General features: G+C 41.8%; 1 protein-coding gene across 1 annotated transcript in view; it reads left to right on the top strand.

Annotated features, from left to right (window-relative positions):
* The first annotated feature begins 5,538 nt into the window (after nucleotides 1–5,538).
* Nucleotides 5,539–16,223, top strand: part of LOC117252005 (GDNF family receptor alpha-2-like) — a 54,110-nt gene continuing 43,425 nt past the window's right edge. Inside the window, exons 1-2 of the mRNA XM_033618625.2 lie at nucleotides 5,539–6,201; nucleotides 7,485–7,841. Coding sequence (XP_033474516.1) covers nucleotides 6,150–6,201; nucleotides 7,485–7,841 — 409 coding nt within the window. The 5' untranslated portion in view covers nucleotides 5,539–6,149. The remainder of the gene's footprint in view (nucleotides 6,202–7,484; nucleotides 7,842–16,223) is intronic.

Genomic DNA, 16,223 nt, shown 5'->3' with positions numbered 1-16,223 from the left:
CTGCAGACTCATGGTATTTGTTTGTGCCTCTTTGATAGGAATAGGTGCATGTCCTCACTGTGTGCTGCCATTACAGTCAGAAAGATGGCAATCTTTTGGAGACTAACAAGACAGAAAGCCCAGCATGGCATCAGCGCACTGATAAAGTTTGTCCTCTAAGTGTTCTTATGTGCTCATGTAAGATTTTGAAGCAGCTTTTAGATTATGGCCAGAGTCCCATGCGGATGGTGCTTACTCGAAATACTTTACGTGGAAAACGTTTTTAAAAAACAAAGCAAAATATGAAAGTCAATACACACATTGAAATAAAAATCCATTTCCCCCTTTTTTTCTGTTTAAACCCAAAGTGTTTTTGCATCCTCACACCACTGGAAACGCTATACTCCCAGTGAGAACAGAGCAGCACTTAGGATACATAAAAATGCATCAGAGGAAATTCAATTTCTGTCAAAGTAATGTGATAGAAATGGACAAAGTCTGAAATGGCTGGAAAACAAATGGATATAACTGGTCGATAGCCTCCAGAGAGTCTAGCAGAGGTCACATCAGAAACGTAGTGCTGTTTATACGCTCAAAACAACCCAAAACAAAGTTGACACACACACAAACACTGACATGTAGGACCTTGTGTACGACTAGAGCTGCTTGTTCTTTCATTGTATTAAACTGTGGGCCGAAACACAACAGAATAAAACACACAGACCCTACCCTGAATGTGAAGTAGCCTACAGCTGCACTTGTCACTCCATCGTCTCCACAATTGACTTTACTGATGCTTATTTCATCGGCTGCTTTCCTTCTCACATTGATTTGAACAGATTGATTTGAACTGACTTCGGGCTCTGCACCTGATACATGCACTAATGGCTGTTTGTGAAAGCTGAGAGGGTTCAAATATATTATGACCCATAGTTTTTTCTTGCCTTTTTTAATATTTCAAAATAGTCTTTCAGTCAAGAGTTACAGTGGGTTTTAAGTTTTAAAGATATTTTGCAAGCTACCTGTGAATAATTCACAACTGTACAGTACACGCAGGCTGAAGTTTCATCTGTAGGTTCTCTTATTATGCTCAGCTGAATTAAACAGGAAGGTACAGGGCCGTAGTGTGCTGTTTGTAATTCAGTTTATTGTAATTAATTTAATACAGTGAATTAAAACACTTATGTTTTTGTCATGTTCCCCGCTCAACTCGGGCTTTGTCTCCTAATAAGCATGCTGTACAGGTCTCCCTAGATACACATTAATTAACCCATAATTCCTAATCTAATCAGTCATGCTTAACCTCAGTGTGTGTGTGTGTGTGTGTACTGTATGCTCAGGTTCATTAGTACTCTCTCCAATAAGCATGACCAGGAAAGAGAGATACAGCGACCTTTGCCCTCAGATAAATCTCAATCTAAATTTTGTTTTTGCAAATCTGCGAGAGGAAGCAAAACCTTATCAATGCTGCCCAACACCCTTTTAATTTAAAGCATTATTGGGTGAGACATTAAGCATGGGGATCAATGGTCCGTTCAATGTGTTGTTGTAGATAGTTAAAGCTTTTGTTGACAGTTTAATTTTGGCGTCACTGGGCAGACATCCCAAACGTTGGGCATTTTGTAATTCAAGTGGTCTAAAAACATACTAGACTCCTGCACCTTCCATAGACAGTAAGGGCAACGGCCATAGCAAGCTTGACGTCACCTATCGGTTTGTACTCCCATTTCAAAGCCTTGAGTTTAGCATTTTGGCCATCTTGATTGAGCAAGGGGTTGAGCTGACTGAGAAGCCGAGGACACTCTGTGGCCCAGCCTTAATTTTTAAGGCCTTAAATAATGTAAAGCCTCAATAAAATGTAAACGGGTGAGTAATATAAAAATTTACCCCTGGTAGAGTTGTCATAAACAGGGAAATTAGCCAGGCTAGCAGGCTGTAAACATAATTCTACTATAAAGCTAGACATTTTAACATAGGGATCAGTGGGAGATTGACTGGCTTCTAAAACCAAACTCAATTGCGCATTTAAGGAACTGCAGTTTTAGGCACTTTGTGTTGGCTTCATTTTTTAGGCCCTGGAGGTTGTTGCTTGGCACCTACACTTGGCTCTGTTTTGGGCTCCAGAAAATGTAGTAAGTAATGTGGGGCTTTGGCCAATCACGGGCCATTTTCAGAGAGAACAGCTGTCAGTTATGTCAATGACTGCTTGTGAACTATCAAACTAAGTAGTGCCAATCAAACATGAATCAAGATTCTGTTACTGTATTGCCTCAAATGTTTTCAGAAACGTATTTTAGGATGCATTCACACTGGCGCTATTTAGTCCGCTTTAAATGAACCCTGGTCCACTTCCATGGATAGTTTGGTTCGTTTGGAGTGGTGTGAGCGCTCATTCGAACTCTGGTGTGGACCAAATGAGAGAACCCTGGTCAGCTTGAAAACTGGGGGTCTTGGTTCACTTGCAAGTGAACCCTGGTGCGGTTCAGTGGGAAATGCAAATGGACTATTCAGCGAACCAAAGAGAGGAAGTGACGTAGAGCGCAATGCATTTTGGGTAGAAAAAAAAAACAATGCCAACAGCACGAACCGGGAGAAGCAGAGGTAAAAAAAGAAAAAGTTGGAAAATGTCTCGGTCCTGGCCAATCGCTGAGCCGGGTTTTCTTCTTCCTCATGCTTTTTTTCTTCCTGGTCAGTGGTCGTTTCGGGCAATACTGCTCCCAGACAAACAGTTGTTGTAACTGCGTGACGTTATCCAGGCAGTTTGGTCCGTTTGAAAAAGTGCAGTGTGAAAGTGAACTGAACCAAATGAAGGTGTGAAATTTTTTGGCATTCCCCGCCCAACCAAACGGATTCCCTGGGACTATCCTGGTGTGAATGCGTCCTTAATGTACTGTTTAGCTGTAAAATGACATAGTTTGCGACCTGACTCCTTTTGAACCTAAACAGTACACTTAAGTATGTTTCTGAAAACATTTGAGGCAATGCAGTAACATAATCTTGATCCATGTTTGATCAGCACTGCCTAGTTTGACAGTTAGACTGCAGTTCACAAGCAGTGATTGTCATGATTGACAGCTGTGTTAGAGACTCCCTGGCTGTGATTTGTTGTTTTCATAATTCTTGCAAATGCCAGTAGGAGCACAGTAGGAGCACTTTGAGGAGGCAGAGGGACATGATTATTTTTTTTTTTTTTTACAGATTACCTGCCCCATGTATTGCTGTCAAGATAATGTGACAGTTGTCATATTTGCCGAGAGAATTACCTGTACTGTAGCTTTAACTCTTTGATGACTGAATGTATTTGGTTCCCCTGGGTCAAGTTTGAAAGACAGGCAAGCACACTAACTACAGTCATTCTGAAAATGCATGTGCAGGCACCTATGTGCGCTGTAGCACAAATAAACTGGCATACACAACATTTGTATGCGAGTTTGTCCGTCCTGCTTTCAAGGTGACAGTTTCAGACTGTCTAAGCTCTTATTTGACCCCTGAGAGTATGTCTGAGCTCACTCTCAACCCCCCCGCTGTCTCCGTAAGCACAAGTTATTGCACAGAGTCTTAACTTTGACTGCTATCTGTATCATTATTTCATATCCCATGAATTCATAATGCTATCATCTATATTCACCATATTAGACACACTTCTCAGAGGCAGGCCCTGATTTCCCTCAATAGTGAGAACAATGTCTTCTATATCCAGATTTGTCATTCCCTATCTTCACGGTCTTGAGCCATCATGTGGAAGCACTGTTATCTGACATACAGATTATGTGCATCTGCATGGGTGTGTGTCTGCATGCGCACATGTGCTTATTTATGGTGGAGTACCAGTACAGAGCCATGCATCTGTGTGTGTGTTTCTCTGTGGGCTCTCTCTAACTGTACACGTGAAATAAACTGCAGATGCTTTACGAAATCAGAATAGAGCAATTAAATACCCACAGAGGGGGGGAATCGTGCAGTGACAACAAGAATAATGTCCCACCATGGACCTGACAGCCTGGCTCAAGAAAAAATAAATGCGAGGAGAGGATTTATCCATGTTGCACAATCATGGATGGAAATAATGTGATGCCCGAATAAGAATCCACAATGCAAATGTAGCTGTTTCATTCACTGTGTGTGCAGCTAATGTTTCTCTCTTGGTTTCATGCCTTTTCCTGTTACAAGAAATGTCTTCTTCCTCCTGAGCCTACTGCTCAAGCAACTGTAAACTTTATACAGTTTATGCAACTACTCTTCAGTGAGAAATTACTTGAAAAAAAAACAACTAAATGTGTTCTTTGCTATCTGCTGAAAATTGGTCTGGCTTTGGAAATAGTTGCTTGAAAGGCACAAGGTTGCCATTCTGTGTTGAAATATGCATTTCTGCTTAAGAAGAATTGAAGACCAGGCTGCATCAGTCACTGCAGCCCTAATGCAGGACAGATGCAGGATACATTCATGGTGGAGGATGACGCTTTTCAGTGTCCTCATAATGACAGAGACTTCAAACTCTGGGGGGAGACACGAATAATCCCGGGCCAATATAGGCAGAATGAGGCTGATTTTGCCATTATAGCGGCGAGCTCTTTTCCCTCTTGGATGGAAGCCTGGGCTGACAGTCAAACATCATTATGAGCCAGTGGCCTTGCAGTTTGTCACTGTCAGTGCCTCTAAATAGAGACTTTGTTTTCAAGATTTGTAAAGATTTATGACATTCCAGGCACTATTTAAGCGATGATGCACAACAGTCATTTTGTTCAATGCGAAGCCACTTTGAAAAATGGCAGATTCTGCGGGTTGTGGGCTTATTTCCTCCGAGCACGGATATAATACGAGGTATTGTGCCCGTTTTTTAATCTTTCTTTCAATCAGAGGAAACACAGATGTCATGAGAAGTGTTGGGGTATTGCTGAAATGAATGATGACATTTTCATCATCATTGTTGAGTCCACCCCTTGAACCCTGTCCCTAAAAATCATTTTCGAATTTCTATGAGTTGTGGGTACAAAGATCTAATGTCAGCCAGAAATGAATCGGCCTAGTGACCTTGCTAAATACTGTAATAAAAGATTCATTGTGTGCTGGTGGACCGGATATTCTTGCTATGAGTGCAAGTAGCCAACACACTTATTATTGCTTCCCAATTCCTTCCTTGATGTGTTGCAGTTGTGGCCTTATCTCTCTTTACTAGACTGTAAAGACTCCCCTATGAAAGAGATAGTGATCGTGTAAGAAGGATATTATACATGAATCACTGAAATTGTTTCCCAAAATGTATAGGCTTTCACAGAAAATCCTGTGGCAACACCCCCAGGAGATCGAGGAAACACCACACAGGCCAAGTGAGGTCACTATAATTTCACTGCTGAGTACCACAGGTGCATGTTCCCCCAGCTCCCTGCAGGAAGATTACAGGAACATCGTGGTCATTTTTCTATAGAGTAACATTTATTACTGGGGCCCTCGATGTGACCGAGTCCCACGTTTCCCAATGAGAGCACCCTCCGGCAGCGCCCTCTGCCGGCGCGCAGAAACTCTCCTCTTTATAAAGTGCCGTGATGCCTCGACACACATGCAGTCAGTGCAAAAGAAGCGTTCACTCCCTCCAGAGGAGCGCACAGCTTTTTGAGGGAGTCAGTGGTGAGGGGGAGAAAAACAATCCAGTCAGCGTTTTGTAGCACTTTCAGATGAGTTCTTCTGCCTCGTTAGAGATATTGGCATAGCTGACAGATCATCTGACGCCAGTTTAAGGAATGTTTTAGGGACAAATTGTCTCCAAGGGGCAACTGGAGCGGGCAGTCTGAGCCTTTATAATGCGGAGAGATCAAGTCTCAGTAGTTTGTCGGTATGAACGCAGCGCAGACGGACCCTGAGAAACTGCTTTCATGGATTGACTGACTGATTGATTGGCGTTTGATTTTTTTTATTTTTCAGTATCAGCGGATTTTTTTCCTGTGTCGTGGTTAGTATATAATTCTGAAATTAAAAAAAGAAACCCTCAAATCGTGGATTATTATCACTGGGAGTCGAGGATTTTTGTGGTGCGTCTGAGGATATAGATTTTTTTTTTTTTACAGTGATCCTGCGCTTGGGTCAAGGATCCGGAGAGGGGAATTAACCTTTCACAAGGTGGAAATATAAGTCGTATTGGACCCTAACTCATCACTCTTGCTGCTGAGTCCAACATGAAGTCTGTCACTGTGTGGATGTGCATCCACATCTTTCTCCTGCTCTTAGGTGAGAAGTGAAATGTGGAAATATCATATGCAATTATGTGCAAATTATAATTTGTGTAGGTCAGTAATTACTGTCAGGGGGCATTTTCTGTCCACTTTTCACATGCAGGAGTTGTTTGAGGGCGCAGGGTTTATTCTGATTTGGTTTTTAATATGTGCAGCACTGATGGGCGTTCATGCTGTGGCCGGGTGGTTTGATTAGATTATGTTTAATCATCAACCATAGCTGGAAACTTAAGTTGGTCTATGGGAGTGAATTATAATGGATCCACTGAACAGCCACAGCTTCAATTGTAGGAATACAAAGCTCACTATTTCCACAGCTTTGAGTCAGTGAAGGGAAAATCTCTGAGGTCGTTGCAGTTACACACTTGTATTTGGTTAAATATGAGAAAATCCATCAGCAGCAGCACCACCACCATCATCATCATCATCATTATTAGCACAGTTATCATTATTATTATCATTATTATCATTATAAGTTTCCACAAACGCCAGTGCGTCAGTTAAAAGCATCTGACTGATCAAGTATTTTCACAGTGAACTTCATATTACTCTCCTCTTACCCGTTGCTCCCTGATACTGATGCAGTATCTCCTCCTCTCTGAGCTCAATGCTCAACATCACCACAAGGGGTCTCTCTTGTCATTTCACCAGAATTTTCTGTTCTCCAGTGTGTGTGTGTGTGTGTGTGTGTGTGTTTGTGCATGAGTGTGTGTGTGTCTGAAGGCGCGTTTGAATCTTGACTCCTGTCAAACACCTGAGTCTCTGCTCTGTGGATCACTGTTTACTCTTCGTAAGCTGTAATTTTCTGGTTACCTAGATGTGAATTAAGCGTAGTTCACTTTTTTTAAGGTAAGATAATTAGATACACTTCAGTGATCAAGTCTTCCTTTAATTACATTTAATAGGAAACTGAAAGCTGCAGTCTAACTTGTTTTGGAGGCTTTAGTTGCACTAAAGTGGGCACAGATAAGCAGAGGTAAATCGCAGAATATTAATTAAACGAGACATAACAAGACCCTGTGTAGAGACTTGTGTGAACCGTGAAGAATGTGACTGGCTCCCTGAAAGATGCCTTGGCATGTATGAGCATGCGACAGGCCATCAAACCTGTTTATAGGTCCCACATCAACAAGACATCAATGAAAGCAGGTTTATGATATGTGTATGCACTTGCACACGCACACACGTGCAGTCACAAAACCCTCACATATTAATATGCTATTTCTGAGCCCCCATGTCACTTATCACCCCCACTTTTGTCCCCTCGTCCCCACCTAGATGAGGCAGCAAGTTCCTGGGAGGGTCCTTCAGCTTTGTCTGTGTCCTTGGCCAATGGTTCTCCAGGGTCTGCGGGCACTGGGTCTGGGCCCGGAGCTCAGCCAGAATGGGTGGACTGCATCCAGGCGAGTGACATGTGCAACCAGAACCCTTACTGCAGCTCTCGGTACCGGGTGATGCGCCAGTGCCTTGTGGGCAAGGAGAAGGAAGCAATGCTGGACAACAACAGGGAGTGCCAGGCTGCTTTGGAAGTACTGCTGGTTAGTCCTCTGTATGACTGCCGCTGCAAGAGGGGCATGAAGAAGGAGCTGCAGTGTCTGCAGAACTACTGGACCATCCACATGGGACTCACTGAAGGTAGGAGGCAGATGGTTTTACGATTCTCTGTCTCACAAAATTCATGTTTAACTGCATGGCAAATTCAGATCCTCTAATGCACCTTTTTAAGTCTTGCAGTTTCTGTGTAAAACTCCAAATGTATTCATGTCAAATTAGCAGTTGCTTCTTTCACGCTTTTACCTGACATTTTATTATGAACGACCTGGAGCTACAGTGTCATTTGTTCCCTTCTGTATTCCCTCTGTGGCAGTGAGTTCAGCTTACATTGTGCTCAATGGTTTTGTTATATAGCAGGGCTCTACATGAGCCTTATGGTCATGTACAATATTACAATTCAATGTAACACTGCTACAGTAAATTTGCGGATGTGCAACACGCCTCTATTGATATTAATGTGTGTGACATAGTGGGTTCTTTAGCATTAGAACATTTATTTGAAATGAATGTTCCGATCTCAGAGTACTTTACGGGCAAAGACAAGAGGGATGTACACCACACCCACTGTTGATGCCCAATTCCCTGATGCCCACTTGTAGTGATGCCCAGAAGCCCCTGATGAAAAATATATGCTTTCCTACTTTCCTCACCCTCTCGAAGGTAATGGAGCTATAATGGGATTACATTAGGTGGACCTGTTATGGTAGACTTATTGGTTTTCACCTAAAGTGTTCCATATTACTGTGTAATTAGGTTACAATTGCATAGCTCCGTGGCCCTTATGTGTCCACTTATGTCGGACGTAAAACAGCACTCTTGTTGTAACAATGAAACCTTCTGTTTGTTACATTGCAATACATTTAGAGAGCATTAAGCAGCCCCCTGAAATGACATGGCTCTTGGTCGATCCTCAAGGGTCACAGTGTTTCACATGAAGACAAATTTGATCAAATCAGAGCTGCTGGAGATGCCGTGCCCTGGCGATTACGCTTAAGGGAGGGTCGTAACCCACAAGTGACATTTCTTCATGCTTGTACACATGGCCGGAGTCTCTGTGACTGATATCAGGTGTCATGCCATGTAAACATGGAGGACATAATGTGCTCAGCTGTTTTGACACGTGGGGTAATGGTGGAAACGTTGCAAAGTCTCGGAGCTCTGAGCATTCTGGGCTTTTGTGTTGTGATCCGTGAAGTGATTCGCCAGGCTGACTGCTCATAGCACCAGCTACACTTCATCAGACTGATGGCAGCAGAGGGTCCCTGACATGAGTTCAAGGGAAATGTAATGACATGGATGCTCCCCAGGCCTTCTGTCTCCCTCCCTGTCTTTCTCTCCTTTTTCTAACTCTTTCCCCTTTGTAATGATCTTTCTGGTCTCCCTCTTTGTTCCTTTCTCACTCTCTTTCTCCTCTCAACCAACAAACAGCCGCATCAGTCAAAGTGTTTGTGTTTGAATGCATCATGCAAGTTGTCTGGCTGTCAAGGATAGAGACCTCCTGTGCCTGCAGCATGCCCTTCACAGAGCCCGTGTTCCTTTACAAGCAAACGCCTTTCAGCACTGTCCTGTTTTGGCCCTGTCGCCTTCGGAGATAAAACCGGCTTTAACACAAACGAAAAGCTCTTATAGTGCAGCTTTAATCTAATCACGATCCATTGTGCAGTCAAGCAGGCTTTTGTTAACTGGAAACAATCTATGTACAACATCCATCTCTGGAAGCAAACACGAAGGGCCGAATCCCAACACACCCTCTCGAAATGGTGCTAAACCACTTTAAAAATCATTTGTGGACAAATAAGGAAGGTTTCAACATAGTTGTGGGGTTAGATTACACATAATGTAGCTTTGAAAGTCTTGTTTAACTCGTGAATGTGCAGAGACGAAGAGTGCACGAATATGAGAGAGAAAGATAAGAAAAACGAGGAACCAGGGATTAAAAGAAGAAGAGTAGGGGTAGAGAAGGTGAACGGACAGACAGAAGAGGGCAGAGATTGTTAAAGACTTGTGTCATTTTGTACTAATGTGATAAGCTCTACATGAAAAGTAAGGTCTGGTGCCTTAAGGGCAAACGTATTCAGCCACTTTGCACGTATATCCCCTTTGCTGCAATCTAAGTCCATTATAAAGTGTAGAAAGCCATCTAGAAATCAGGCTCCAGCTATAAGTTGGGCTGTTTCTTATGACCCATGTTGACCAGGGGCTGAAAGTTGGCCTGCAAGCTTGAGGGCTAAACCATTGTGTCTGTGAAGGGAAAGCTGATGTCGACCAGGGATGGGCTGGGATTTGAAACAATGCCCTGCTCCCAGATCAGCTCTACACAAACGGCACACAGATACTCCACTGCCCCAGGCAAGGTTATCTCGCTACCTTATTTAGGGTGTGTACTAATATTCTTTATTTTTTAATACAGAACCAAGGGGATGTGGTAAACAGTTCAATAAAAAGGGCACCTGTGAACATGAATAATCATGAAGGCCATCAAATGTCTTAAATTTTAATAACTTCAGAATGATGAAGGGCTTTGATGTTCTTCTTTTCTGTCAGAGCAAATTAATTTTTGATTTTACTGTTTAGCCTTTATGAATTTGAAATGGAAAATAAACCATACAGTTGAGCTTGGACTATAGAACAGCAATGATTAGTTGATTAGTCGATTGACAGAAAAGTCACTGGCAGCGATATTGATTATCCATCCAATCATTTTAGTATTTTTCTAAGCAGGTTTCATGATTCTGAAATATAAGCTTTTGATGCTTTGTCACACAATTCATGAAAGTGAGCTGGATTTTTGTATTTTTGGTCAGGTACAAAATACCATTTGATTACATCACCATGGGCTCTGGAAGATTACACAGGGCATTTTTTACTACTGACTTCAATGACTAAATGATTCACTGATTATGAATATGACGTTGTATCCCTATTGGACTATATCCACTATTACACTCCCAGTATTACCAGTTTTTCCTTAACGTTGATGATTTTGTAGTTTTACTGTTAAATAAGGGCAATAAAAAAACTGTAAGATCATTTCTTCACATAATATTTTTTTCCAAAATGTTCACCATCAAGAAATGTTTATATTCTTTTAAAAAAAATCCACAATACATTTATGTAGGATTGTGCTCAATTCTTTACCTTGGTTGAAATTCAGATTTTGTCATAATCAGACCACACATTTTTCATTCTTCATGTGTGAATGAAGGAAGGATCGCCTACGAGCTGTGGAGGTTTTTACTTGAATAACATGTGATTGCATTTGAAATGTGCACATTACTACATCCTTTATCTAGAAGATCTTTTTTTCTATATCAAAAGTACTTTATCAACTAAAAGACCAAAACACAGAAGTACTCACCATGTGAATCAACTCGGGGGCTATGCTTTAAATCATGTGAAGAATATCAGTCATTCAAAGATTCAACCGGCCTTGGAAAGATCTGCTTCTCCAGGTTCATTACTTTGCTGCTTCGTCTCTTTCTCTGTCCACTGAGGTCTATGCCATTCAGCTACAGAATGGCTGTGTAAGCACCATAAGGTAAAGCAACAGTAAGAACTAAATATTAACTGATGATAAATTTATCTAATATAATACATTTTAGTTTTGTATGGTAAATAACAATTATATGGTAATAATAAGGATCCATAGAGGCTGGACAAGCCTTGTCCTATTTTACATGAGGCATTGCGAGTTGCCTTAAAGTAAAGACCAACCAAATCATTTGTAGCAGCATATGTTGAAACAGTACGGTTTTTTATGGTTCAGTTTTATGTTACCACAATGCAGTAATGAATATGTGGTTGGGGTTGTCTAGAGTTAGGAAAAGATCATATTTTGGCTGAAAATACCTGGTTTAGGGGCCAGAAACACAGCTGGAAGTATCCTTATGTCTTGTTAAAAATACTCCATTTTGTCTCCACATTTTGCTGAAATGTCACAATTGTCCCATTAAAAAAAAACACCTTTTTTGCCACAAACACTGCTGAAAATGTCTTGACATGTTGAAAAAAATACCTGGTTTTGTCACCACAATCATGGCTGGAAATGCCTTAATGTGTTGTTATATATACATAAATAAATAAATATACCCAGTTTTGTGGTCCAAACACGGCTGGAAATGTTCTGGTGTCTCGTCTAAACTACCCACTTTTGGTGTTTGCTGGTCTGAAACTGTCATCTGCTGCTTGGCACGCCATCCACCATCCCCTCCTCCACATGATAAGAAACTCAGCTGATGTAATCTGAACTATATCACTTAAAAACAGTTGATATGATATGTGCGAAACGCAAAAATGTAACAAATCCTTGCTTTGCAAAAACTTACCAACATTTTATTCTGTTGACCCCATGTAGATTTGGATGTAGAAATTAAGCACCTGCATTTTGGAGACAGTTATGTTCAGCGATTAACTAAGGGTTGGTGTGGGTTTAGTCATTAATTGAAATTAAAAAAAGTAAAAAGAATAACCTGCCACTTGTCCTTCTCTCACCTCTACTGATGTCAGAAACAAGACAAGTAGGCTGAAGTGATGGTTATTACTTTCATTTTTTATTCAATAGAGAATAAAATGAGAAAATAGCTCAATTATGTTTTGATTGCAAATTTAAAAGTTTTTTTTCTTATTATTTTTATTTAAATTTTTGCATTTATAGTGGAGGTACTTAATGAAAGGACATTAAACAATGGTTCAAAACGATGAAGGACAGGAGGGATGTCACATAGTGTGTGAGATGAGTGTTAATTATTTTTAAACTGGTACACCATCAGCCAAGCGTCAGCATCACTTGTTCCCACCACTCAGGTGGTGTGACGTCAGTGGACATGGATCAGTGCTGTCAAAATGAATTTCAGATTAAAGTAGATATTTTTCATGCACACTGCTTTAAACCATTGTGTTAAACCGAGCGGCGTGCACCTCTCTTTCTTCCTCTGTGTGATAACTGAAAATGTCATACTTATCTGAAACCCTGACACTGCAGAGTAATCAATCTTAAGCCAAGTCAAACCAGACTCACCATAAAACACCCTGGTGGAAAGACCCTCAAGTTGCAGTGTGTCCTGCGTCCGTGAGATGTAACTGTAAATTACATTAGTTATAGTCCACACGCTCAGGAGCAGCATGAGTGTCTCTAGCTACATAAGTTGGGTGAGAGGTCTGAATGTTCGAAAGGTGTGTTCGAAGTTGACAATTAGTGCGATGAAACAGTGCACGGCTGCTAAGAAAACACCCAGTGTGACAACAGCGTGACTCAACACCATCACTGTCACGTCGCTTGGTGTGTCTTGCTGAAAAACCAGCACATTTTAGCAGGAGGAGGCAGCTGCATCTCTGCAACACTTCAAGTTTTGAAATACATTATACAATGGTGCTAATCCCCAGCTATGTTGTGGTGCTAGATTTCCTCCTTGATCCCTGTGCTGTTATTGCCTGCCTGTAGGCTAAACTGTACTGCCCCGATTGGTGAAAAAATCCCAAGCTAAGGGGTGTTATAATGCAAGTCTTTGAGCCATTAGTAATGGTGCTAATGGTGACCTGTTAATTGTGTTTTCTAACGGAAAATGGCAGCTGATTTCAATGTGTCAATGCAGCCATCCTTGATGGATAATGGGTGGTTTCTGCTGTGAATGGGCGTTGGTGTGAGGCAATGAGGTCTAGCAGTTTGAATCTATAAGAGAAGTAATTACTAAGAAAGAAACATTGGCTGCTACACACAGGGATATTGTATAGGCGGCTGCGGTTCTCTTTCAATTGTGCCCTGGGCCTCATGCGGATATAGCCCTGCAGGATTGCAGTAGAATTGGTAATTTAAACGATAAGTTCCACACCTCTGACATACATTATTTCACAGCCTCAGCTGTGAAACCACAGCCTGGGTCTCAAAGTAGGAAACTGAGATCTTTTGTGAGGACCTTTCAGAGCAGTTTAATTAGTTGGGCCAACTCTCACTGCGGGGAGAGAGGAGAGCTCCACCAGTCCTCCATACCAGTCTGAACCAGTTCATTGTGAGAGAGGACTGTATCTTAACATGCCATGACGGGAGACAATTTTGTAAAATTATGTATTTTCTCCATTTTCATGAATGTCACGTCGCAAAGGTCGCCCTCTGAATATGTCACTGCGTCATGCTAATACCACAAGTTGGCCCCCTGATGGTGTGGGAAGTTAAATGAAATGGTCAGTGTGAGAATGCTGCGCACATCACAAGAGGCAGGGAGGGAGAGAAATGGCGAGAGTGAGGGCGAGGACAGGGGGTGAGGACAGGAGGTGAGGAGAGGATGAGAGATAAATGATTTGGAGAGGGGAAAGAGAATTTAAGAGAGAGAGAGATGGAGAAAACCAAAGAATGAAAGAGCGAAAGGAAGAAAGAGAGAGTCATGGGGGGAAGCCATAGAGGAGGGGGAGTTACAAAGGTACACAGTATTCCTGGGTGAAACCATCATTACTATGAGCAATGGTAGCAGTCACTGGCCATTACCTTAGCCATCCACTGTCATAAGCAGAACATTTTTCCTGCCTGCCCCGCATGTCAGGGGATAGGGGAAGCAGGCTCCTGCATGCTGAATATGTCCTCTCTGCTTTCTCCCTCCCGTTGCTGGGAACCCAGCCGGCACTCGCTAGGTGGCTACTTCATCATCAGAGAAAGGGACCTGTCGATAGCTTCAGGATGTGATCAATAAGGTCTTTCAGGGCTCCCCCTCCTTGTCCTTTTCATCCCTCCTTCTCTCCTTTCATCTTTCATCCCAAAATGTGAAAAGGATCAGTGAAATATGGCAAAAAAACCTGGTGCTGTTTGTCCTCGTAAATCTGTCTAATGATTTTCTACCCTGTAAGGTGAAGTGCCCGAGATGACTCCCATTCACTATGAGGCTGTATGGAGTGTGACACTGTGGCTGAAATGAAGGCCAGGTAGCGGGGTTTAGATTAGCCTTTTATAGCAGAGTGAGTTCTCAGGCTCTATCAGAGGGGAGAGTGAGTGACGGCCCATTCTGCTCAGTGAATACTGTCATGATGTGGGCATTAAGACTCACTCCTGGCAGGAAGGTTCACAGCGGTGCTGAATGAATGTGCGTCGCAGAAGTCAACTACCAGGCCCGGCGGCTGTCATCACAGCATGGGTACTTCTCCTTCTCTCTCTCGCGCTGCCTCTCTGTTTGTCACTCTCTGCATCATTAATTGAAATAGCTGCTTGTTGAAATAAGTCAGCCAAGGTTTTCAAAGCACAACTAGGAGCCACACACATTTGATATATTTAGATGAATCACTTGGGTCGTTATCCCTCAGTTATCAATACAGCAGCGCTAATTATGTTTACAGTAAATATTTAAGTTGCTTAATATCGGCTGTTTAAGCAGTTGTAAATTTACAACATCCAAAATGATGGGGTTTTCTATTCACTCATATTGATATAAAATATAAAATGGTGAGGAGAGGCTGATATATTGGGCTGTGCTGCTGCTGCCTGTTTTTAATGTTCTCCCCAATATGCTGCTATGCCATAAAGATGATAGCCGCTTTTACGGAAGTTTTGCAGGATTTACACCATATTCAACATTTACTACCTGACACCAGGTATTAAAATGCTGATTTAGGTAAGCGAGTGTGTAACTATTCATATTAACGCTACATTCACATAGCCAAAGGGATGGCTTGGAAATTTCAGCGCTCATTTTCTCAGTTGTGTTTGCTCACCACGCCATGCTGGATTGGAATTGTGACTTGAAATATTATTCTGAGCTAATCCAATATTCTATTTGTATGGTTTGGAATTGAGTTTAAAATGTCAATAGCACTTCAAACGCCGAGCCGTTAACTGAATTTATGCTTCAACTTGTGTTCTGTTAAGCACAATTTAAAGAAAGATGCATTCGTGGCATCACTTTAGCTTTTCTTTGTTGAAATGAGCACATTATGGGAGGAAGCCGAGAGGAAAGATTAATGCATTTATCCTAATGTAATAAAAATGTGAATGCCTATATTCCAGTGTTCCCTCTGATACATTTCAATAGAATATAAGTGTGCTTTGAGAAGTGCATTAAAGTGCAAGGTGTTCTGGCTGGCCTGATCACCACTGACAGCTCATTTGCAAACTTTGGGAGCTCTGACAGCAAAGGCTCGGTCACCTTTTGTTACCAGCCGAGAGCATGAAATAACCAGCAGGTCTCTGCAGAGGACCTCCGGCTGTGCTCCAGGCTGCTCAAGCTGTATTAAGCTGCCTTTGTATGTGATTAATACAAGAACAAAAGAAGTGCTGCTATATGTTGTTATATTTAAATAAGAAGTAATATGTAATATTACTATTTGGTCTTGTCTCAAACTGCCCGCAGCAGATAAACAGTAAGCAATATTTAATCAATTTTAATAAACACGAACACAATCAGCATAGAGCACCTTTAAAAAACAAAACATGGTGAATGACAGTTATTAAAATTGACTTCACTTCCAGCTGTAAATGGTTTGCCA

Source organism: Epinephelus lanceolatus, chromosome 9 (assembly GCF_041903045.1).
Source record: "Epinephelus lanceolatus isolate andai-2023 chromosome 9, ASM4190304v1, whole genome shotgun sequence".
NCBI classification, from domain to species: Eukaryota; Metazoa; Chordata; class Actinopteri; order Perciformes; family Serranidae; genus Epinephelus; species Epinephelus lanceolatus.
Note: the sequence above shows the minus strand (reverse complement) of the source record. Positions and strands in the feature narration are given on the sequence as shown.